The sequence below is a fragment of the Eretmochelys imbricata genome, chromosome 4 (assembly GCF_965152235.1).
Source record: "Eretmochelys imbricata isolate rEreImb1 chromosome 4, rEreImb1.hap1, whole genome shotgun sequence".
NCBI classification, from domain to species: Eukaryota; Metazoa; Chordata; order Testudines; family Cheloniidae; genus Eretmochelys; species Eretmochelys imbricata.
The window spans coordinates 2,693,017-2,717,256 of record NC_135575.1 but is presented as its reverse complement, the minus strand read 5'-3'; the positions used below and the strand labels follow the sequence as shown (position 1 = coordinate 2,717,256).

General features: G+C 50.6%; 2 protein-coding genes across 4 annotated transcripts in view; one reads left to right on the top strand and one right to left on the bottom strand.

The window, feature by feature from the left end:
- Positions 1–24,240, top strand: part of LOC144263816 (class I histocompatibility antigen, F10 alpha chain-like) — a 1,122,758-nt gene that overhangs the window by 70,939 nt on the left and 1,027,579 nt on the right. The gene's annotated exons all lie outside the window — the stretch shown is intronic.
- The window catches only part of LOC144263812 (class I histocompatibility antigen, F10 alpha chain-like), a 35,823-nt gene that overhangs the window by 2,819 nt on the left and 8,764 nt on the right, over positions 1–24,240 (bottom strand). For 2 of the 3 annotated variants that reach the window (XM_077814796.1, XM_077814798.1), the window contains exons 2-7: positions 21,607–21,870; positions 8,373–8,648; positions 6,462–6,737; positions 4,120–4,221; positions 3,670–3,702; positions 336–377 (exon numbers count right to left, since the gene is read on the bottom strand). In XM_077814796.1, coding sequence (XP_077670922.1) covers positions 336–377; positions 3,670–3,702; positions 4,120–4,221; positions 6,462–6,737; positions 8,373–8,648; positions 21,607–21,870 — 993 coding nt within the window. The remainder of the gene's footprint in view (positions 1–335; positions 378–3,669; positions 3,703–4,119; positions 4,222–6,461; positions 6,738–8,372; positions 8,649–21,606; positions 21,871–24,240) is intronic. The other variant, XM_077814797.1, reaches the window with a different exon arrangement.

The following is a 24,240-nucleotide window of genomic DNA, read 5'->3' as shown; positions in this document are numbered from 1 at the left end:
CTGTTCTCTGAAGCAGCTGGAGTTATCACTGCAAAAGCTGAGCTCAGCCCACGCTGTGTCAGCAGCCACAGAGAAATCCCTCTCACTAGAATCTTTCACACCTAAAGTCATGGCAGAGAAAACAAGGGGATTTGGCTGCAAACCTGTTCCTGCACCCCCAGTGTGAATAAAAGGGAAATAAGAGATCCCGAACTCCCCTGTTCTGCTCCTTGGGGCTGGTTTGCTCAAGGGGACGGGCCAGGGAGAGTCAGGGTCCAATGACTTGGACTGGGTCTCTCTCTCCAGAGGCCTCAGTGAGAGCAGTGAACCCCTAGGCTAGAGGCCCGCTCACTTACCCTGGGCAGATAGGTCAGAGCCACTAGATCCTTGGTCGTTTGCTGTGCAGGGGAGGAGGAGAAGAGAGAGTATATTAGCGTCTCTCACAGGGCAGGGTTTCAGCGTAGTTCGTAGATACGGGGACTCCTATCCAAAGGGAACAGTCATCACCTCACTCTTCCCGAGCAGTGAGCTGGTTGGTGCAGAGACCAGTCTACAGGGCAGCTGCCCAGGATTTCCATTATTCACGTGGAAAAAATATCACCACTGCAGGGGGACAGCACTGCTCTGTGCTCTTCATGCCTCGTCAGAACGGGAGCCCAGACTACTCAACGTTCAAAGGCTGGCAAAGCAGGAGATGCTGGGCTAAGGATACTCCTGCCAAACAACCTCAACTCTGCCTCCTTTGGTCTGTGCCCAGAGGGGTCCCTCACGCAGACCACAGACGTCACCCTCCCCCCGCCAATGAACAGCAATTCCCGCCTTAATCAATGGCGCTGCACCGAACAGTGTGGACGGTATGAAGAGGAATGCGGATTTGGGGCGGTGCTGGGCACACAGACAAGGGCAAGTTTGGTTTGGCATGGTGCTGGTCTACTTCCTGTTCCTATTCCCAGACCCACTGGGGCAGAGTTTGAGTTGCGTGGGAAGCATCATAATTAAGACCTTACCAAATTCACGGTCGGTTTTGGTCAATTTCAGTCACAGGATGTAAAAAATTGTCATTTTCATTATTTCAGCTATTTAAATCTGAAATTTCACAGCGTTGTACCTGTAGGGTCCTGACCCAAAAAGGGGCTGGGGAGAGGGGGGGCAGCAAGGTTACTGTCGATGGGTCACGGCTTTGCCACCCTTACGTCTGCGCTGCTGCTGGGGGGGCACTGCCTTCAGGGCTGGGTGCCTGGCCAGCAGCCACCGTTCTCTGGCTCCCCAGCTCTGAAGGCAGCACGGAAGTAAGGGTGGCAATACTGTGATCCCCTCCAATAACCTTGCAAACACCCTCTGCCCCCCACAACCCTCTTCTGGGTCAGGACCCCCAGTTAGAGAAACGCTGGTCTCCCCGGTGAAATCTGTATAGATTTCATGGTCTGTGATGCGTTTTTTATGGCTGTGAATTTGGCCATAATACCTCTGCATATCCTGGTTTGCCAACCTTTGACTTCTGGGAATTAAACACTCCCATTCTGAAAGGACACAGGGAGCCCAGGGCAGGGCTGAGCACCTGCCACCTTAACTCCCCATTAACAAAGTTCTTGCATGTGAATTTCTGTTGTTCTAGAGAAACGAGGAGGAGGGAGGGAGGCACGACTGAGGGCCAGCTGTAGGAGGTAGGGTGGTGCTCTGCGGAGGTTTTGTTGGCACTTCTCAAACCCCCTCCGTTATCTGCTGGGGGACCCCTGAGAGCATAGAGAGAGAGCTGGATGACTCCACCCTAGCAGGGCCCGGCAGATCTGTGCACTTTATACTGGCTCTTCATACCAGACATTAGACGGCCTCAGATGCAGTCAATAATGTATGTAAATATCTCCCATAATTTTATGGTCCTGTTGGTAAAGCTAATTACAGGAGACAATTGAGGAGGGCATTTGAACTTGTTGTCATCGAGGCGACAGAGTGGTGCTGATCTGAAGTCAGTGGAAAGACTCCCATTGGCTTCAACAGGCTTTGGATCAGGCCCAGATTTCACAAGCACCAAACCAACTTTCAGGTAAGTCAAAAGAAGTGTAACATCAAAAGCAGATCAGACACCTTCAGGGTCACACTCAGCCACACACAGCCCAGCTCTAGGGGGATAATAATTCAGCCCCAAACCACCGTATACATTCCTGACTATCGCCTTGTCTACACTACTAAAATTGGGACCCATGCCCGCAAGCCATGCAGTTCCACCAGAGAGAGCAGGGGTGGAGCAATCGAGGAGATGGGGTTCAGGTGTTTTTAACCCTTGTATCGTCTAGGACTTCCTCGGAGCAAGGTTAGAGAACACGTGTCTACAGCCACGCTACACTACTGAAGACGACCTCTGCTGGGAAAACAACACAGCAGGGCACAGATTATCCAACAAGTTCTTGGAATGTATTGGAGACAATTTTTCTTTCAGAATGTGGAGAAAGCTATTAGGGGAGAGGCTGTTCTAGATTTGGCTTTGACAAATAGGGAGGAACTGGTTGAGAATTTGAAAGTGGAAGGAAGCTTGGGTGAATGTGATCATGAAATGACAGAATTCATGATTCTAAAGAATGGTAGGAGGGAAAACAACACAATAAAATAAAGGATTTCAAGAAGGCAGACTTTAGCAACTCCCTGAGTTTGCTAAGGTAAGATCCCATGGGAAGCAAGTCTAAGGGGAAAAACAGTTCAGGAGAGTTGAAAAGTTCTCAAGGAGACATTATCAAGAGCACAAGTGCAAATTATTCCACTGCACAGGAAAGAAATGAAGGATGGCAAGAGACCACGCTGGCTTAACCAGGAGATCTTCAATGATCTAAAAATCAAAAGAGAGTCCTACACAAAGTGGAAGCTAGATCAAACTACAAAGAAAAACTGTAAACAAATAACACAAGTATGTAGAGGCAAAATTAGAAAGGCCAAGGTGCATAATGAGATCAAACTAGCTAGAGACATAAAAGGTAACAAGAAAACATTCTACAAATACATTAGAAGCAAGAGGAAGACTAAGGACAGGGTAGGCCCATTAGTCAATGAGGAAGGAAAGACAATAACAGAACATGTGAAAATGGGAAAAGGGCTAAATTATTTTTTTGTTTCAGTTTTCACCCAAACGTGTCATAGCGATTGGATGTCTGACATAGTGAACACCAGCGAAATTGAGGTAGAATCTGAGGCTAAAATAGGGAAAGAACAAGTTAAAAATTATTTAGACAAGTTAGAGGTCTTCAAGTCACCAAGGCCTGATGAAGAGCATCCTAGAATAGTCAAGGAACTGAGAGAGGAGATATCTGAGTCAATAGCTCTGAAAAGTCATGAAAGATGGGAGAGAGGACTGGAAGAGGTGGTTAAGCACTGGAATAAATTGCCTAGAGAGGTTGTGGAATCTCCCTCATTGGAGGGTTTTAAGAGCAGGTTACTCAGGGATGGTCTAGATAATACCTTGGCCTGCCATGAGTGCAGGGAACAGGACGAGGTGTCCTCTCAAGGTCCCTTCCAGTCCTACGATTCTATGGTACTAGAGCAATAGTTGGAGATTTCCCTAAAATCCTCAGTGTAGACAAGGCCTATGAGTGGGAGCGAGGATCTCCTGTCAGTGGCTCCAGGCTAAAATCCACAAGCAAATACTGATGGCCGTTCAGAGATGGCCACTTGAAAAGAGGTGACGGGTCTCTTGTCACTTACCCTGAGCTACAGCATAGCCGTCTCCCTTCTTCCCTGCAGAGAGAAGGCAAATTTCAGTGAACGCAGCTCCCAAGGCAGAAACCGACTCTGATCTGTGTCCACAGCTCAGAAACCGGGCCCCTGGCCCAGCACAGACCCCTGGCGCTCAGTAATGGACTCAAGGTCCCAGGCGCTCACAATTGGCAGGAGAGAAAGACACAATGAGACAGTTTCCAAAGACCTCGGCGCACTGGGTGCTGAGCTCTATGGAAAACCTAGCCCCATCTAAACTGTAACCCACACCCAGTTCCTGGGTCTGGCCCTCCAGCAGCTCCCATTGGGGGTCATTAGCTCAGTCCCGCAATGGGGCAGTTACACCGGACTGACACAGGCTCCTGAACTGCTGTTGCCCTTAGGCGGGTGTGCAGGGCCCGGCAAGTCCAGAGAATCCCCCCATCCCAGGCTCTTTACCTGGGTGTTTCTTTTTCCAGACGACTACTCCGATTATAACAACAATCAGGACAGCTGCAGTGATAACTCCAGCCACAGTGGGAATCAGATTCTTATTTGGTTCTGAAATGGAATGGAAAGAATGATCAATGGGGAAAAATCTCCTTCCCCCCACCACTAAAATCCCCCTTTCATCCCACTGCAGGGATCTGTCAGTCAGCTCCCCAAGTTAGGGCTGAGTCCTGCAACCCTCCACCCCTTCCAGTGCAACCACCATGCATTGCACCCCACCATAGGAAGTCCTGGACACAGTCTCTACCACTTCCAGTCATAATAAATATTTAGCACTTAAACTCGAAGACTTTTATAACATTAACCAATCTTCAGAACTGTGGGAGAACATGGATGTCAGTATCATCCCTACACGGGAAAGGGGGGAGACTTGCTGAAGATCACACAGTGAGGCAGTGCAAGAGCCAGGAATCGACCCCAGGAATCCTGGCTCTCAGCCCCTCCTGCTCTAACCCCCTAACCCCAACTCCCCTTCCAGAGACAGAACCCAGGAGTCCTGGCTCCCAGCCCCTAACCCCCCTTGACCATGCTGACTTTCATGACTAATGGAACACAGTCCCACTGTGGGAATCTGGTGCCAAACTGGAAACTGACTTCAAAGCTCTGGATTTCTCTGCCATGAATGGAGTTACAGACACAATGCGTGTTTTCTGAGGGGGCAGGAAGTAAAGAGGGGAGGACAGAAATATTAATACTGTTTTTGGTTTATATAAACCTGTTAAACCCCGTGTTCTGTACACACTTTCAGTTTCATTAATCAGCTTCTCCTGTTGTCTGAAAGAGCCACATGATAATACAGCAAAAAGAAAAATATTTCTAAGAGAATAAGGAAATGTGGGTTATGACACAAAAATTGGCAGGGGACATGGTAGCAGGATTTTGATGTGAAACCGTCTGCTGACGAGAGTCCCAGTGCAGGCTGCCCTCTCAGAAATTGTTTGCACTTCCAAATGCTGCATTTTTGCACATCCCATTTAACCAAGCAAAAAGATGGCTGGAAGGCAGCTCCATCTGTAATAAATTATTCCTAGACTTTCTTGTGCTAGGGGCACAGGAGTCTCTCCCCCATGATGCAGGGCTCTAATCTGCCTCCTCGCTCCATTCCAAGGCCACACCTCCCTTCCAGCACCACTGCGCACAGAAACAAGCTGCTCCCAACATGGAACCCCTCTCTCTGGCCACATGGGCAAGAATGAAGGGCCCGCAGAGCCATGTTTCTGAGAACCTGCTGAATCAGGGGACCGGAAGGGACCTCGAGAGGTCATCTAGTCCCGTCCCCTGCATTCATGGCAGGACCACAAGTGCATGAAGTTTAGACCGATGTGGAAGTATATAAAAGGAATTTGGATGCAGGCCTCTGAAATGAACAGAAGTCAGGCTAACTCTAGCCTTAATAACGCAAGATCTGTAGAAGCGGGGATAGTGCAAAGCGAGTGGAAAAGAACTGTGAAAGAGGCTGTTGTGACCTTGTATTAGATAAGAATAGAATGTAGACTATAAGAGAAATTGAGCAAAATGAGATATCATGAAGGAATATGTATAAACAATATGCAGCTGTTGCTTATTATTGTCTGTAATAAAGGTATAAATACTAGCTCTAATTGTTTATCTGTAGAGAGACCTGCCTAGGTGTGGGAAACCCTGTGTCCTAGGGCACTCTCTCCCTCTGTGCAATTGCTTGAGATAATAAAGTGTACCTGACTTGCTGCACCCAACCTGAGAGTGAGAACTGTGTTTTTCTCTGACACCGGGCTGCAAGCTGAAGCAAGACCAATTCTGTCTGGAAATAAGGGGCAGATTTGAGCTTCCCCTGGGATGTGGTAAATTCTCCATCCCTTGGAGACTTTACATCTGGAATGGGCATCTCTTTCTGAAGGATGAGCTCTAGTTTGCTCACAGATGACCAGACTGGATGCTGGGGTCCCTGGTGTGATTCCCCCCTGCCCTGGGCTATGCAGGAGCTCAGATCAGATGATTAGAATGGTCCCTTCAGGCCTTAATGTCCGATTACTAATCTTCTCCCTTCAGAGACAGTGTATTGCTGAGATGTATCGAACAGCCCCAGAGGCAGCAAACTGGAGAGCAAGACATGAGCCCCAGGCACTGTGGGTCCCAACTCTAGCACAAGAACTTGATGCAGAGGGACAGGGCCAAAGGGGACAGGGCCTCACAGACCCTGAGGAAATTCCAGCTTCAGCCTATAAATCCAAATGAGAATTTTTCAGGGGTTGAGTTTAATGGATTCCCCCTCTCCCACAAGGAAAAAAGAGACACACACACAAATGCCTTACCCCAGGAGACGGAGAGTGGCTCTGATAGGCTTTCATGCTCCACGTGACATGAATAATGGCCTTTGATCTTGGGATCAATCTCCATTGTCACCCAGGTCTGGTAGGTCCCGTCCCCACTGGGTAGGATGCCTTCAGAGTAGGTCTCCTGCTGTCTGCTCTCCCCATTTCTCAGCCAGGTCACGGTGATGTCCCGGGGGTAGAACCCACTGACCTTACAGGAGAGGGTGGTGAGGCCGTCATGAGATGACCTGTCACTCACTCTAGCTGTTGGGCGCACTGGGAAAAAGAAGAAACTGAAGTTAGTTATTTTCAAGCTCTAATCCAGGCAGCCTTTGCTGGAGCTTTGCAGCATGAAATTCTGAGACCCCAGGAGTGGGAGAGGACGAAAGTCCATGAGACGGAGTCCCTCTGATGAGAGAGAGCCACCATGTTAGAGAATTCCTGTGCCCAATTCACAGCATCAGCAACGGTGAACCACAAATCCAGGTCCCTGACCTGGCCTCTGCTCCTAACCACAGTGACACAAGTACATTGAAAGGCTTCACTAAGCTCCAGATACAGGTGTCAATCATGTGCTAGGTTTGTGCCCATCTCCTCTCAGTCCCTGGATATGAAAGAGAGAAGAATCTTGCCCTGGCCAGGGAGCAAAAAAATGAACTAGATAAAATGACCAATTAGAGATGGAAAGGGCCCATTAAACAAAAAGTGACAGTGCTAAATTGCCCCTCAAATTAACTAATATTAATTGGCTAATTTCTTGTAGGTTGTTACCAAATCTATTTACCCCAATATTATGGATTTCAAATGCATTTACTCTTATGTTGAAAAATCAGTTTCCCAGCCTGTTGGCACTGAAATATACATTAGACTGCTGTGTATGGCTTTTACTTCTTGGCATTTGTAAAGATGGCAATTGACAAGATAATATTCTGCTGAGGTTCCTGAGAGAAATAAGTAACTAGTATGTTGCAAAAAACTGGGTACAAATTTCAAGTAACTTTGAACAGCAAGTGCAAACTGTTTGGGAAGGGAAAGATTAGGGTGTGTAATGATGCTAACTAATCTGGGAAATGTGTGTACATGGTAACACACAAGGTACATATGTGGGTAATAGCGAGTTAACATTTTGAAGCAGACTACGCTGCAACTGTCCTCCTGAGTCGGAGTGGTAAAGCATTTAACCTCTTCCCTTCTATGTTTGTGCTGATTAATCTTTACTGAAAAAGCTTTGATAAAAGATAAATTTGAGTGTGATTATCAGATGTCTTATTGATAAAAGAATGAAGGAATAAGTAAGAGGGTGTTGCAGCAAAGGTAGGTCTTGAGGGGGAAAACTTTAAGGACAAGGGGTGCCTTCTTCCAGATTAGTATGGGGAGGGCAATTCCACATGTAGGGGATGGCATGGAAGAAAGCACATAAATGACTGTGGGAGAAGTTTGGACAAAGGCAACAAGAACAAAGCTACCGTCATTGGTGGAACACAGGGGCTGGGGGTAACACAAGAAAATATGATGGTGCAGACAGTGAATGAGGAAGAATTACATGGTGAATGAAGCTGGTGTCCAGAGAAGTGGTGGCTCTTCCATAATTAAGTAAAGTGCTTTAACATGCACACGCATTGGCAGATTGCCTTGATAACTGCTGTGTCACACCAGGGGAAGAGCTAGAATGTGTGCTGCAAATTTGGGCTCATTTGATCAGCTTCTCTACAGTGAGCTGCTTTTAACATTTTCAATTTCTTATCTTTTTTTCCAGCAGCGCTGGCGGGGAAGGGGTTCTTTCCCCACCCATCCCTGGTGCAAGGTTCGCTGAATTGCCCCTTACTCCCCTGCTCCATTTTGGAACTGCGGCTGGGGAATGGAGATGTAACTTGTATTGACCTCTTGGGTGGGGCTTGTGCCCCATCTTACCTTTCCTCTGCAGAGTCTCCTTCCCGTACTCTAGAGAACTCCTTAGCCAGGGAATACATTTCTCCTCCAGGTAGCGTTTCCACCGCTGGTTGTCAAGTACTTCAGCATCCCATCTCCTCTTGGAGATCTGAGCCCCAATATCTGCTGCTACCCAAGTCATGGTCTCCTTATCGAAGGTAAGAAAGTCGCGTCCGTCATATGAATCCTGATAAACCCCCCAAGTGGTGTTGTCTTCCCGGAGATCACAGCCGTATATCGTCTGGATAATGTGAAACCCTGAAACACAGCTGAGGTTCAGCAGCAGCCTCTCTCTGAAATCTCACCAAGACCCCATTGCAGGTAGACCACTGGGTCCTCCCCTTGCTACTGGGCCCTCCCTCCCCTGAGAAATGGGGTTCCCACTTATGCTGCTGGGTCCTACACCCTCCCAGCTCCTTTCAGGAGGGAAGCCAAACCCACAGGGGGCCCACGCTCCATCTGTTGGGTCTTTGTACACTAAACACCCCCCACTATAGAGAGCTCACAACCTTCAAGGATCACCTCACTGCTGCTTGTTCTTGTATGTTCCCTGTAGGGGGTGCAGGGTGGCACAACCCCAAAGGGAGTACTCTGGATATTAATAGAATCATAGAATATCAGGGTTGGAAGGGACCTCAGGAGGTCATCTAGTCCAACCCCCTGCTCGAAGCAGGACCAATCCCCAACTAAATCATCCTAGCCAGGGCTTTGTCAAGCCTCACCTTAAAAACTTCTAGGGAAGGAGATTCCACCAACTCCCTAGGGAACGCATTCCAGTGTTTCACCATCCTCCTAGTGAAAAAGTTTTTCTTAATATCCAACCTAAACCTCCTCCACTGCAATTTGAGACCATTACTCCTTGTTCTGTCATCTGCCACCACTGAGAATAGTCTAGAACCATCCTCTCTGGAACCCCCTTTCAGGTAGTTGAAAGCAGCTATCAAATCCCCCCTCATTCTTTTCTTCCACAGACTAAACAATCCCAGTTCCCTCAGCCTCTCCTCATAAGTCATGTGTTCCAGTCCCCTAATCATTTTTGTTGCCCTCCGCTGGATGCTTTCCAATTTGTCCACATCCTTCTTGTAGTGTGGGGCCCAAAACTGGACACAGTACTCCAGATGAGGCCTCACCAGTGTCAAATAGAGGGGAACGATCACGTCCCTCGATCTGTTGGCAATGCCCCTACATATACATCCCAAAATGCCATTGGCCTTCTTGGCAACAAGGGCACACTGTTGACTCATATCCAGCTTCTCGTCCACTGTAACCCCTAGGTCCTTTTCCGCAGAACTGCTGCCTAGCCATTCGGTCCCTAGTCTGTAGCGGGGCATGGGATTCTTCCGTCCTAAGTGCAGGACTCTGCACTTGTCCTTGTTGAACCTCATCAGATTTCTTTTGGCCCAATCCTCCAATTTGTCTAGGTCCCTCTGTATCGTATCCCTACCCTTCAGCGTATCTACCTCTCCTCCCAGTTTAGTGTCATCTGCAAACTTGATGAGGGTGCAATCCACACCATCCTCCAGATCATTTATGAAGATATTGAACAAAACCGGCCCGAGGATCAATTTTCTATCCACCATATAGTCCATATTGCAGAGGTCTATCCCCTCCAGCTCTCTTCTGCTCTCTGAGGAGTCCCCCAGTTCTGGTAATCAGGGTCATTCTGGAGAAGAGAGAGAGTTCGGGGTGTCTATACCCCACTCTCTCCTGCTCTGGTTGTATTAATTTTGCAGGATCCTCAGGGTGACTTGGTCCCCCACCTCCTCCATTCACATTACCCGCATGTCCCTGTAGGGAAGGGGTACAGGAGATCTGTCCCCCACAATAACTTCTGCTCTGGTTTAATGACCTCACGAATCCCCAGGGTCCCTCTGTTTCCCTGCCCCATCTTCCCCATGCCTCCAGCTCAATCTAGGAACGGCAAAGCACCAACTTCGGATGCTTGGCCTCTTTTTCACACGGCCACTGTCTCAAGGTGATTCCCTGTAAGGATCAGGCCATTGAAGGCCTTTAGTTCAACTGGCCACCATTTTCCCACAGCCAGGCTAGTCTTCACAACAACGGCCACCATCTCGCACACAACCAAGAGCAGACTCAGTTAATACAGCCACCCCCGGCCTGAGAGGAGGCAGGGAGGGAGACTAGGGGGAGGGAAGGGAGATGGGGACAGGAAGGAGAATTTAGGAGAGAGGGAGGGAGGCTGTGGTGAACAGAGAACACTGTGAGGATCACGAGGAAGACTGAAACGCGTGGGGAACGGATCAGACCCCTCGCTTGGCAAACAGGGCAGAATGTGGGGGCACAAAAATACCCCACACAAGGTCCCAAGTATTTACACCCTTCCCCCATCATGCATTAGATACACCGAGGTAAATGCCTAGATTTTCAGCAATCACTAGTGATTTTGGGTGCCCAACTGAGACCTTTTAAAGGGGCCTGATCAGAACATGGGGGCACCCGGCCGCTGAATCTCAGACACCCAAAAAATCACGAATCACGTTTGGAAAAACGTCGGCCAAGGGATTAAAATACCACTTGGGGTCACAGCCACAGGTGAGAGCCGAGCCCACTGAGCTGTGTCCCTGAACCATGCCCCAGGCTTGGGCAAAAACCGGTTACTAACCTTCCTGTGACGGCTGTTCTCAGAGCTGTGCTGCACACGTCCATTCCACGCTAGGTGTGCGGGCCCTGCACACAGTCGCCAGAAATTTCTCTCTCAGTGGTACCCGTCAGGTCGCCTCTCGTGCCCTCTGGTACCATGTGCTCATGGCGCAGTATAAGAGGACCAGTCGACCCCGCACCTTCTCAGTTCCTTGTTGCCAGCAACTCCAACAGAGGAGGAGGATGGTGGCTCGTGGAATGGACGTTTGCAACACGTCTCTAAGACCAAGAGTTACAGAATGGTTAGTAACCATTTTTTCTTCTTCAACTGCTTGCACACGTTCATGCCACGTTCGGTGACTCCCTTGCAGTACCGTAAGAGGTGGGCCAACCAAAGCCAGTGTCATCTCTAGCTTGCTGGGTGATGGCGTAGTTGGAAGAAAAAGTATGTCCTGACGCCCAGGTCGCTGCTTTACAAATGTCCTGGATCAAGCTTGGGCCATGAACACCACTGAGGAAGCTTGTGCTCTCATAGACTGGGCCGCCAGGAAGGCGGGTGGTGGGACACCTGCCTGCTCGTACCACATGTGAATACACAGTGTGATCCACAATGAAATTCTCTGAGCTGAAATGGGTGGGGCTTTTATCCTATCAGCTACTGCCACAAAGAGCTGTGTGGATTTATGGATCGACTTTCTATATAGTCCTTTCTATACAGAACACTAGGATGCCCTGCCTAACTTCCAAGAGCATGGAGATGTCTTTCCTCCCTATTCTTGTGCAGCTTCGAGAAGAAAATGGGCAGGAAAATAGCCTGATTACTATGAAACTCCAAGACTACCTTCAGGAGGAACAAGGGTGGGGGCAACCCTTGTCATTAAAGAACACTGTATACGGAGATTTTGACATAAGAGCTCCGATCTCTGAGACCCTCCTGACTGAGGTAATTGCTACCAGAAAGGCGACCTTCCAGGAAAGGTACAACAGAGGGCACAATGCCAGTGGCTCAAAGGGAGGCCCTGTGAGCTCTGACAGGACCATGTTTAAGTCCCCCAGGGGGATGGTGTCAGGGCTGATTCCCCACTCTGGCACTTCGAGTGCAGAAGGTGGGGGCCTGCAAGGACTCTAAAAATTAATACTGGCCACTCCAGGCTGGTAATGCTGCCACCACCCAAGTGAAAATCTGCCTTTTGCCAATCCAGAAAAACTCACTTGGGAAGATTTTCTGGGGCCCCTCGGCTTTTCCACCCCTTCCTCGGGGAAGCCGAGAAAGGAAACAAAAGAAAAGGGGAACCCAGCTGTTGTATTGGCAGATTAAGATATGCACAACCTCCTCACCTCAAAAGACATAGAAATCCAATCATGTTCTTAAAAAAGGGAAATTTTATTAAAAAATAAAAAAGAAAGAAAACACGTTTGGAAAACTTAAGTTATTGCTAGATCTTAAAAGAGCAACCGCAAGGATTAATCACCGAGAGTAGCTTTCTTGGGGTCCAGCTTAAAGGTTACAACAAAACAAAAGCACCTGGGGTCAGCACAGAGGAGTCCACAAGCCATAAAAAGAGACAAGCCTAATTGCGTCTACCTGACCATTTCCTGTTCTACTTCCATATCTGTGGTTCCAAATGAGTAGTTTCTAGGCATGATCCAGATGACTTTTCATACCTGACCCAGAGCTTTTTACAGCATGACTGCTGCCCTGTCCCTCTGCAGCCGAGAGAACAAAAGACCCACACACCCAGCAGTCTTTCCCAATTCGAGAGGGTACAGCTTCCTTATTGGTTCCCCTGGTCAGGTGCCAACTCATTTAACGTTTACCTCTTAACCCTTCACAGGTAAGGCAATTAGGGTACAGCGGCTAAGGAGGATTCTAAGGCTAACTGAATGGTTGGGAAGTTACATAAGGGTGCTACCCACCCTCATTTATCACAGACGGGTTCCCAGATTTGCGGGTAAAGCCTTTCAAAGCCTTTCAGGAAGTGAAGGGACATTTCATGTGAAAAAACTGACCACCCACCCACCCACCTGGGGGTAGAATGCAGAGATGGCGGCTAGGTGCACCTCAACAGATGGAATCGCTAGACCTGGCTGTTCCCAGACTGTTCTGGAGAATCTGCTTCATCTGAGAGATGACTCAGCCGGTGAGAGGCAGGGGTGCCGGCACAGGGGGACCGAGGGGCCAGGGCCCTGCCACTTCAGCAGCAGGGGGAAGGGGGCAGAGCCTCAGGAGAAGAGCTGGAGCGGGGGGGAGGGTGTCAGGGGAAGAGACGGAGTCACAGTTTCAGCCCTGCGGGCCCCCCACTCATAGGGAGGTTCTGGCACCCCCGTGAGAGGCCTTGCTGGGTCGACCAAATGGAGAAACGCTTCCACTCGGGGAGGTAAGTAGCTCTGCTAGAAGGTTTCCTACTGCCTAGCAAGACCTAGCAGACCTGCTCCGAACAGGCCAGTTCTGCAGGCTTCACCATGGAGCTGTCAGGCAGATGGAGCATCTGGCCGTGATCTTGCGAGATCAGGTCCAGAAGGGGAGGGAGCGGCATTGGAGTAGCTACTGACAGGTCTAGAAATAAGCCAGACTAGTGCTGACGTGGCCAGGCTGAGGCTATGAAAATAACCTTCGCCCCTGACCTCAGCAAGACCTTGTGCACTAAAGGAATGGGGGGGAAGGCGCATAACAGGTGCTTTCTCCAAGGGAGTAAGAAGACATCTGGGAGTGAGCCCAGGTTGCAGTCATGCAGACAGCAGAACTGCTGACATTTCCCCTTCCTGTTTGGTTGTGAACGAGGGGAGCACCCCGCCACTGGAAAATGGCCCGTGCTATGTCAGGGCATAGGGACCATTCGCGGTGAGAAGAGCTGATCTGCCAGCTCACTCTGGGCTCCCGAAAGGTGAGAAGCTTCGAGGTGGCTCGAGTGCTTTATGCAGAACTCCCACAAGCAAATGGCCTCCTGACACGGGGGGAGAAGAGCGGGCCGCTCTCTGCCTGTCAATGTAAAACATGACTGCCATATTCTCTGTAAGAACTCGCACCACCTTGTTTGCAATGGGGGGTAAGAACACCTGACGTGCTAGGCGGACCGCCCTGAGCTCTCTGATGTTCATCTGTAGCAAGAGTTACTGCTGGGACCACTGACCTTGTGTCCTGAGGTGTCCGAGATGGGCAGGCACCATGAGCACCGAGTCCAAATGATGGCTGTTTGGCCAGTACACCAAGGCCAGCCAAGCCTGAAGGGGTCTGAGGTGCAACCTCGCATATTGCACCACGTATATGTAGAAGGCCTTGTGACCCAACAGCCTGCGAGGGCCTTGACCTGTGACGACACTGACTGGAAGTGGGCTTCTGGGAGGAAGGCCCTGGCCTGGGTATAATAGAGCACTGCTTCAATAATCTTCTGCTCGTTTATCAGCAGGCCCTGTGCTCGAAAGGTTGCTTGGACGAGGTGGATACTGGCTTTTACCTGGCACTTGGACTGGCCCTTGACCAGCCAGTCACTGAGATACGGATACACCTGCACCCCTCACCTTCTCAGGAAGGCTGCCACTATTACCATGCATTTCATAAAGACCCATTTGGCTGCTGACAGGATGAACAGGAGGATGGTAAACTGGTAATGAGCCTGGTTCACAACAGTCCTGAGAAACCTTCTGTGGTCTCAGAAAATAGAGATGTAGAAATAGGCATCTTTCAAATCGAGGGCAGCGTACCCGTCCCCTGGATCCAGGGAAGGAATGATGAAGGCCAGGGAGACAATGCACAACTTCAGCCTTTGAGGTGTTGCAGGACTAGAATGGGTCAGAGACGCCCTTTGACACTCAGGATTAATGTATTGCAATTTTGCACTCCATATGCTTTATAGAAATATGCTTACGAATGTGAATATGATGTAACTGGAATATGCTTTACGCAAAAGTGCTCTTGTATGATGTCATTAGAAAGCTTGTAATCTACTGAGTGTGTTCATCCTATTTGTTTGCATGTATTATTTCTATGTCTGGAGTTGGGGAAATAAGATATAAACTTGTATCACTGTTGTAGTCACACCAGGTGAGGGCCCTCAATGGGGCATTAGGAACTTGATGGCTCCCATTAGTTAGAACAATTGATGGTAAATGGTTTATTTACCTGAAAGCCTTCCTGTGTATGTGGGGGACAACCCAGGAGGAATGGAGACTAGACAGGTGACCATGTTACCCGGTCGTGAAATCCATCTTAAATCTGGTACTTTTCCATTTAGCAGGAGGGGCGGGGACCCAGAGACACACAAGATTCCCGCCTTGTGCCAAAGTTATAAAATGGGGTGCCAGTCATGAGAAAACCCCTGCTTATCACCTGAGATGTCTGCTGGATCTAACAAAGACTGTACCAAGGGAAAAGGACTGGGCCCAGACAAGGAAAAAGTCTAGTCTGTGAAGTAAACTTATTGGAACATCTTTGAGGGCGAGATATTTCCTGTAATCAGTTTCTTAATGTATTAGGCTTAGACTTGCGTGTTTTGTTTCATTTTGCTCTATGACCTACTTTGTTCTGTCTGTTATTATTTGAAATCACTTAAATCCTACCTTTTATACTTAATAAAATCACTGTTGTTTTTTAATAAACCCAGAGTAGGTGATTAATACCTGGAGGAGCAAACAGCTGTGCATATCTCGCTATCAGTGTTATAGGGTTCGGACAATTTATGAATTTACCCTGTATAAGCATTATACAGAGTAAAACAGATTTATCTGGGGTTTGGATCCCATTGGGAACTGGGTGTCTGGGCACTGGAGACAGGTAACCTGCAGAACAGCTTTCAGCTAAAGCCTGCAGCTTTGGGAGCGTGGCCCAGACCCTGGGTCTGTGTAAACAGACTAGCATGTCTGGCTCAACAAGACAGGGTTCTGGAATTCCCAAGCTGGCAGGGAAAACTGGCTCAGAGATGATTTCAGTATATCAGTGACAGTCCCAAGGGGATCTCTGTGACAGAATCCATCACAGGAATAACAGGAGTGAAACCCTTTCCCTCTTAAGTTCCGAGGCACCTCCTTCATGGCTCCGAGCCACAGAAGGACTTGCACCTCCTGGGCTAAAAGTTGCTCATGAGAAGGGTCCCTGAAGAGGGACAGGGATGAGGGGTAGGAGGGAGGAATGGAAACGAACTGCTTTGTATAATCCCGCCTCCACCGTACCATGCCAAACTGAAGCAGGAGAGATGGTCCAAAAACAAACGGGGGGCAGGATCTGGTATGTGGACTGGTGTAATGCCCTTGGGTGCCCCATCAAAAGTTTTGCTTGGAGCCCCCTGAGTATCCATGAGGGCCAAACAGCGAGGCTGAGGCAGATGGGGGCGCCTGTCTGCATCTACAACTGCTGTTCTGCTTTTTGAACAGGTCTTGACAAGGCGGCGGGCCTGGGAAGTGGGCAGGTTGTTGGGGTTTGAATTGTTTCCTCAAAGGCACCCGGGACATGGAGATTCAAGGACTTGAGGATGGCTCTGGAGTCCTTCAGGCAGTGGAGTCTGGCATCCGTTTGCTCTGAGAACAGCAAAGTCCCTTCAAACAGAAGGTCTTGAAGAGACTGCTGGACCTTTGTCTGTAGGCCAGAGGACTGAAGCCAGGAGCCCCTTTGCATGGCCACTGGTGACGGCATAGCCCCGGCTGCCGCATTCACTCTGTCAAGGGTGGCTTGTGGGGAAGCCCTGGTCACTGCCTTCCCTTCTTCCACCACAGCAACAATCCTCTGCCTGGACTCTTGGGGAAACGAGTCTTTAAATTTCAGCATGGTATGAAAGTCATATCTGCCCAGCAGTGCCTGTTGGCTGGCGCTGTGGAGCTATAGACCATTGGTAGAATACATTTTCCTACCAAAATAGTCCTGCTTTTTTTAGTCTTTTGACTTGGGGGTGGCCCCTCATAACCCTTTCCTTTCCCTCTCATTGGCTGCCGAGACGACCAAGGATCCGGCAGGGGGATGGGAACATATGTACTCCTACCCTTTGGTGGAGACATAGTACTTCCTATCTACCTTCTTTGACGTGGGGGGCAGTGAGGAAGGGGTCTGCCATAGGGTTTTAACTGGACCCACTATGGCCTCATTGAAAGGCAGAGCTACCTTCAACAGGACCACTGCAGCCCAGATGTTGACAAAGCTGTTGGAGGATTTTTTTTAAACTACCTCCACTTTCAGCCCTAAGTTTGAGGCCACCTTCTTCCATAACTCCCGGTGAGCCTTGAAGTGTCCTGGGGTGGCAAAACACCCATCCCTGCCTCTTCTGGGGAGGAGGAGGCAGCCTTCTCTCAGACACCACTGAGTAGGAGCACCTAGACGGGAGGCCAGGCAGTGGAGGAAAACCCTAGGGGTTCTGAAAAGGCCATTGTATCTGCATGGGCCGTTGCCCACTGAGCCAGGCAATCGGAGGAACCCCCACCCCGGGATCCACCATTGCATAGGGCTGGTTGCTGGGGTACTGGTACCAATCCCTCGGTTGGGTGCAAGATTCAAACTCCAACTTGGTTGATGAGTCATCTCGTGGGGACGAGGGGGGTGTGGTACCCGTCGGCTCCAAGGGACGGTGCTGAGGATCCAGGGATCGGGCCGAGATGGGGAAGCCTGCTTCGACATAAGCAGAGAGCAAGGGGCCTGGTACCAAACGGGAGCTCGGGGCAACATGCTCCCTTCTGCTTCCCCCGCTGCTGGCACCAACTCTTGTACTGCCAGCAAGGGTGGTAGCGACCATGCCAGCCAGTCCTTGGCCATCACAAACCCCTCCGGGATGGACGGCACCGCGACCCTGCTGTGCCTCTCTGCCCCTCTGGTGCCGGCGGCTGGTCGGGCACCGGACTCCATAGGGCCTGTGGACAGGGCGGAGTCAACGGTATCGCCGTGGAGCAGGGGCAGAGGAGTGGCCAGACGCTGGTCGCACTCCCCGGCACTCCCCATGCTTGTCCATTCTTAGAGATGAGGAACCTCTCAGGCAGCTGCTGCTTATGTTTCTTTCTTGGTACTGGGCATGGGGAATGGTGCCAAGAGTCCTGTATGGACTCTCTCTGCAGCAGCTCTTCATACCAACACTGAGGTACACAGTGCCAAGTTTGACTGGCTCAGCTCTGAAGAAGGTTTGAGTGCTGATTCCATCAGGAGGGACCTCTGTGACGTTGCACTCCATGTGTTTTACGGAAATATGCTTATGAATGTGAATATGACGTAACTGGAATATGCTTTATGCAAAAGGTCTCTTGTATGGTATCATTAGAAAGCTTGTAATCTACTAAGTGTATTCATCCCATTTGTTTGCATGTATTAATTCCATCTCTGGAGTTAGGAGAATAAGATATAAACTTGTATCACTAATGTAAACATATTAATTGGAAACCATTAAGGATGCTTCAGAGTCAATGAACTGTGAATGGCTCCGTATACTTGCAAGCCTTCCTGTGCATGTGAGGGCCAACCCAGGAAGAATGGAGACTAGGGGTCTTACAGTGACCATATCACCTGGTAATGAAATCCATCTTAAATCTCATACTTTTCCATTTAGCAGGAGAGGTGGGGACCCAGAGAGACAAAAGTTTTCCACCTTGTGCCAAAGCTATAAAAGGGGGTGGAGCAGGACAAAGGGGGCTGCCAGTCATGAGAAAACCCCTGCTTACCACCTGAGTTGTCTGCTGGATCTAACAAAGACTGTACCGGGGAAAGGATTGGGCCCAGACTAGGAAGGAGTCTAGTCTGTGAAAGAAATTTATTGGAATTTCTTTGAGGGTGAGATATTTCCGGTAATCGGTTACTGAATGTATTAGGCTTAGACTTGCGAGTTTGTTTTATTCTCCTTTTGTGACTTACTTTGTTCTGTCTGTTATTACTTGAAACCACTTAAATCCTACTTTCTATACTTAATAAAATCACTTTTGTTTATTAATAAACCCAGAGTAAGTGATTAATACCTTGGTGAGCAAACAGCTTTCCATCTCTCTCTAGCAGTGTTATAGAGGGTGGACAATTTATGAATTTACCCTGTATAAGCTTTATACAGAGTAAAACGGATTTATTTGGGGTTCAGGCTCCCAGAAAGGCTGAACACTGGGTGCTGGGAAAGTCCCTGTTAACTGAGAAGCCCCAGGGCTGAGTGAAACTCAGTTTCTGTGGCCCAACCTCTGTGTCTGTGCTGGAGATGACTGGTGTGTCTAACTCAGCAAGACAGGAGTAGAGGGGAGCCTATTCTCGCAGAAGGGTTGTTTTCATTGGTATCTCAGCACATCGAGTGACAGTCTCGAGGGGAGTCTCTGTGACCAAACCTGTCACAACTTCAGCGTGGCCTCCCTATCCTGTTTCACATGTGGACTGAACTGGTGGCAGAGCTGACAGAGATCCGCAAGAGGAGTCTCATCCACGCACTTTAGACAGCTAGAGTGCCGGTCGCTCAAAGGCATGGGGTCGCCGCAGAAGGTCCCGGGTTTGAAGCCCAGAGACCGAGGCATGCCCAGTTTCAGGACCAGAAGAAACTCTGCTATGAGAGTCCAACTAACTATTTATTCCAGTCAACTGAAGTCAAAAAGTGAGAAAAACAACTGAGGGGAAAAGGGATGGAGTAATGAGAGAAGCAAGCAGCCCCACACATCCCTCTTCTCCTCTATGCTGATCTCCACAGGGATGAGCAGGGTGGGGGCACCGATGGGGTCTCAGAGGGACCAGACTCTGAATTCCCCCATATGCATGTTGGGGGCAGACGCAGCTAGAGAGGGGAACAGCGTTGGTGGCCAGGATGCAGAACTCAGGACAGTCTCTGGTGACCTGGCAGCCCGAGGACTGCGAGGAGGGGGTAAATGGGGGGAGGAAGGCAAGAGGGGACAGTCAGGACAGTGGTTCGGGAGGGGGCAGCGGGGACAGAACAGCAGCTCCCCACCGCAGGGTTAGGGGCAGGCGAGCGGAGCCCCTTTCTTAACATTGGGGAGGCAAGTGTCCGTGTGAGCAGGTCAGGTTGGAGTCTCAGCAGCCGGGGACCAATGGGTGAGACTAGTCAGGAGAGGGTTAAACTAGCTACAGAAGGGGCTCCCACACTAGGGGGCAGACACTTGACAACCCTCCACCCTGTCGCTTAGCCATGGGGCAGCACCACCGGGAACCCAGGTGTCCATGAGAGGATGGGAATTAGTTCTCATTGCTGCTGTCTCAGTGCTGGGAGCCAGGAGGGATTCGGGCAGGCCGGGGGGTGCTATAACAAGGGGTTGGGGACACTCCTGGGTGAGGACCAATGTGACAGGCCAGTACCACTGACACAGGGGAATCACGGGACTGGCGAGTGAAAATTCCTGTCAGGAAGGGCAGAGCACTTACATCAGAGACCCTCACCTGCCAGGAATAGTTCAGCAGTGACAGGCACTGAACGCTTATGGATCATCCCCGTGCTAAGTGAGACAGCCCAATCCAGGGGCCTGGCCAAGGGGCTACACCCCATATATAAGGCTGAGCAGGAAGAACGGCTCTTTACACATTTATCGATAGTGTGCAGGGGAACCTGCCTGACCCCAGGGGCTCCAACCAGCGGACACAGGCTGGGGTTTGTGCTGCCGGGAGTAAGGAAGCCCGGGAGTCTTTGCACGTTGCAGGGACTGATTCTCTCACTAACTCTCCAGCCCAAGTCAATGTCAGACCCTCACTCTGCGGAGCGAAGAGGAATCTGACCTTCGATAAACTCACTCTGGAAATAAGACAAAGCGAACAATGAAGGAGGCTCACTGGTGAGCAGCTTCTCCCCAGGGCTGGGTGAATGCAGCACTGCCTGCTCTTGTGACTTTACCGTGCGTCTCATGATGCTGGGTGGTTTTATTAAATCCCTAGTTCCTGGACTCATGAGATTAGAGGAGAGTCTCAGCTCTCTTCTTACAGCAGTAACTTCTAGTCCTTCTAGGAGCAGGGAAAACCCCGGAAATGTGTCCCCTAAAGGCTCAGACCAGAGGGCAAATAAAAATAACCTCCAATACTATTCCCAAAATACTGACGACATTTAAGCCAAACTCAGGATTTTGGGGGCCTGACTCGTGATGTCTCAACACTTGGGGCTGCCGATACTGGGATTCCCCATCACTCGGTGTCTGGGAATTGAGACAAGACGTCCCAAAGCCCTGTTCTAGCTCTAGGGTCTGACAGCGTCACTGTCGTAGCCGAGAGGAACAAACCCCTCCGTGCAGGAATTGCTGGGTACGATTCTCTGGCCTGGGTGACCAGGAGGTCAGACTAGCCGGGTCTGACGGGAACTTCTGGCTTTCGCACCTCTGCCGCTCTGCCCAGGAAATGACCACACACGAGGGGCGGGGGGTCCCCCGAAGGGCAGCCGAGGAAGCTGCAAGTGGGACTGGTAGCACAAATCTGGGGTGTCTGGGGAGGGGACAGTATGAGAGTCCCACTTTGGAGGGTGTCAAAACATGTCTTTCGCATGAACCCTCCATCCTGCAGCCCCACCCCCCGCCCCATGTCCCTTTGTCCCCCACATTCACACGGACTCCAGCGAGAAAATGCCCCTGGGGGCTGTCCCTTCCCCCCATCCCCAACATGCATCCCTGTGTCCCTTCACCCTGTTTACATCAACCAGGCCCCCCACCCCATGTCCCTGCATCCCTAGGTCGGGTCGGGTCCCGCACTCACCCTCACTCTGGTTGTAGAGCTGACCCAGGGTGGTCAGACTCACATTGTACCATTTCTGGAAGCGCAGTCCCCACCAGGTCACCTCGTCCCAGAACTCCAGACCCTCGTTCTGCGCCATCCACACTGTGTAGGGCTCCGCCCTCTTCATCCCGCTGGTGTAGACGTAGGTGACCTGATCGTCCACGTACACAACACGGCTGTACCAGGGAAGCCCCGGGCCGGGCTCCGACACCACCGTGTCCAATACACGCCTGGAGTGCAGGCCTGGGGGGAAAGATTGGGGGCAGGGAGGTCAGATCAAACCAGACCCTGCCAGGGAGCCCCTGGCAATACACAGGAGCGCTCCTGTGGGAGGGAGACCTGGGGAAGGGCTCACAGAACGGCCTGACTGGGGAGCAAGAGATGGTGTGGTACGAGGAGAAAGGGAGGCAGGGCTGGAGGGGGAGTGAGGAGGGGAAGGGGTGGGGAGGTACAGGGCGGCTGGAGCATGTGTGAGGAGGAGGGGAGTATATGGGGAGAATGTATTGGGCGTGCAGGGAAGTGTGAAGAAGGAAAGGGGGCCCAGGAGGAGGGGCAGGGCTGGAGTGCGGTGTGGGGAAATGGAAGGCGGTGTTATGGGAGAGGGTGGGGCAGGAGGACTGGGGGATGGGAGATGCAGGAGCTGAAGCTGGGGAAGGCAAGGTGGGCAGGGGGATGTGTCCAAGATACAGGTGGGATCCAGGACACTGGCTGTGCACACAATTTACTATAACTTATTCAGAACATAAGAACGGCCAGACGGGGTCAGACCAAAGCTCCACCTAGCCCAGTGTCCGTCTGCTGACAGTGGCCACTGCCAGGTGCCCCAGAGGGAATGAACAGACAGGAATCATGCCGGGATTGTCGCCCCATTCCCAGCTTCTGACAAACAGAGGCTAGGGACACCATCCCTGCCTCATCGTGACTAATAGCCACTGAGACATGTGTCCTCCATAAACAAACTAACACAGCTACCGCTCTGAAACTGCACATTGAGTGCATGTTTTCAGAGAACTATCCACAATGACTCTGGTAACAGCTAATTTAGACCCTGTCACTTTATATGTATAGTTGGGATTATGTTTTCCAGTGTACATTACTTTGTGTTTATTCACACTGAATTTCATTTACCATTTTGTTGCCCAGTCACCCAGTCACCCAGTTTTGTAAGATCATAGAATCATAGAAGATTAGGGTTGGAAGAGACCTCACGAGGTCATCTAGTCCAACCCCCTTCCCAAAGAAGGACCAAACCCAACTAAATCATCCCAGCCAGGGCTTTGTCAAGACGGGCCTTAAAAATCTCTAAGGAAAGAGATTCCACCAGCTCCCCAGGTAACCCGTTCCAGTGTTTCACCACCCTCCTAGTGAAATAGTGTTTCCTAATATCCAACCTAGTCCTCCCCCACTGCAACATGAGACCATTGCTCCTTGTTCTGTCATCTCCAACCACTTAGAACAGCCTAGCTCCATCCTCTGTGGAACCCCCTTTCAGGCAGTTGGGGCTGCTATCAAATCCCGCCTCACCCATCTCTTCTGCACACTAAATTAACACAGTTCCCTCAGCCTCTCCTCAGAAGTCATGTGCCCCAGCCCCCAATCATTTTCGTTACCCTCCACCGGAGTCTTTCCAATTTGTCCAAATCCTTTCTGTAGATGGGGAATCAAAACTGGACACAATACTCCAGATGCGGCCTCACCAGTGCTGAACAGAGGGGAACAATCACATCCCTCGATCTGCTGGCAGCGCTCCTACTAATGCAGCCCAATATGCCATTAGCCTTCTTGGCAAGAAGGGCACACTGCTGACTCGTCTCCAGCTTCTCGTCCATTGTAATCCCCTTTGTAACTCTTCACAGTCTGCTTTGGTCTTCACTTATTCATGCTGTGGCTGCACACCAGGTCCCCTGTAGGGATCGGGACCCTTGTCGTGCCAGTCACTGCACAGGCCCTGCCCCACAGACTTCACAGGCTGATCCCCCGGCCCCACAGATCCACAGGCAGGATCAGGGCCAAAGGGGATGGGGAAGGACGACAGCTCCCAAACCGCCTGATGATGCAGAGACTGAATCCCTGATCCCTTCACCCATATGAGTGTCCCACTGACGTCAGACATGGCTCAGGGGAGTTACACACACGTCTGGGGGTGGGTCAGGACCTCGGGGGGTGGGGGGGCAGGCTTACGCAGGCTGGTAACTTATTTGGTCCCGTTAGTTCCTCAATGTCTCAGGGATTATTTAGTCTCAGATCCTGCAGCCTCGCAGTGTGGACCCTCACTCACTCTCACAGCCCCCTGGAGCCTTCCGTCACCTCAGTAACGTGACACACAGCGTCTGCAGGATCGGGGCCTTGCTCCCTAGTTCCTAATGGCCAGTTACAGACCAGAGGGCCGCCCCCCGTGCTGGACGCTGGACACACACAACAGGGACAGCCCTGACCTGGCTTATGTATGAGCTGAAGAACAGACGGATCTAATGGGGACGGAGCTCTCCCCTTTTCTTCCCCTCAGCTCCTCCAGCTGTGCACCAGCCACTGTCCATTTCACTCCCCTTCAGTCACAATCAGACGCCGGATCCGGCGAGCAGGGCTGCTGATGCTGCTTCTCCCTGGCTAACT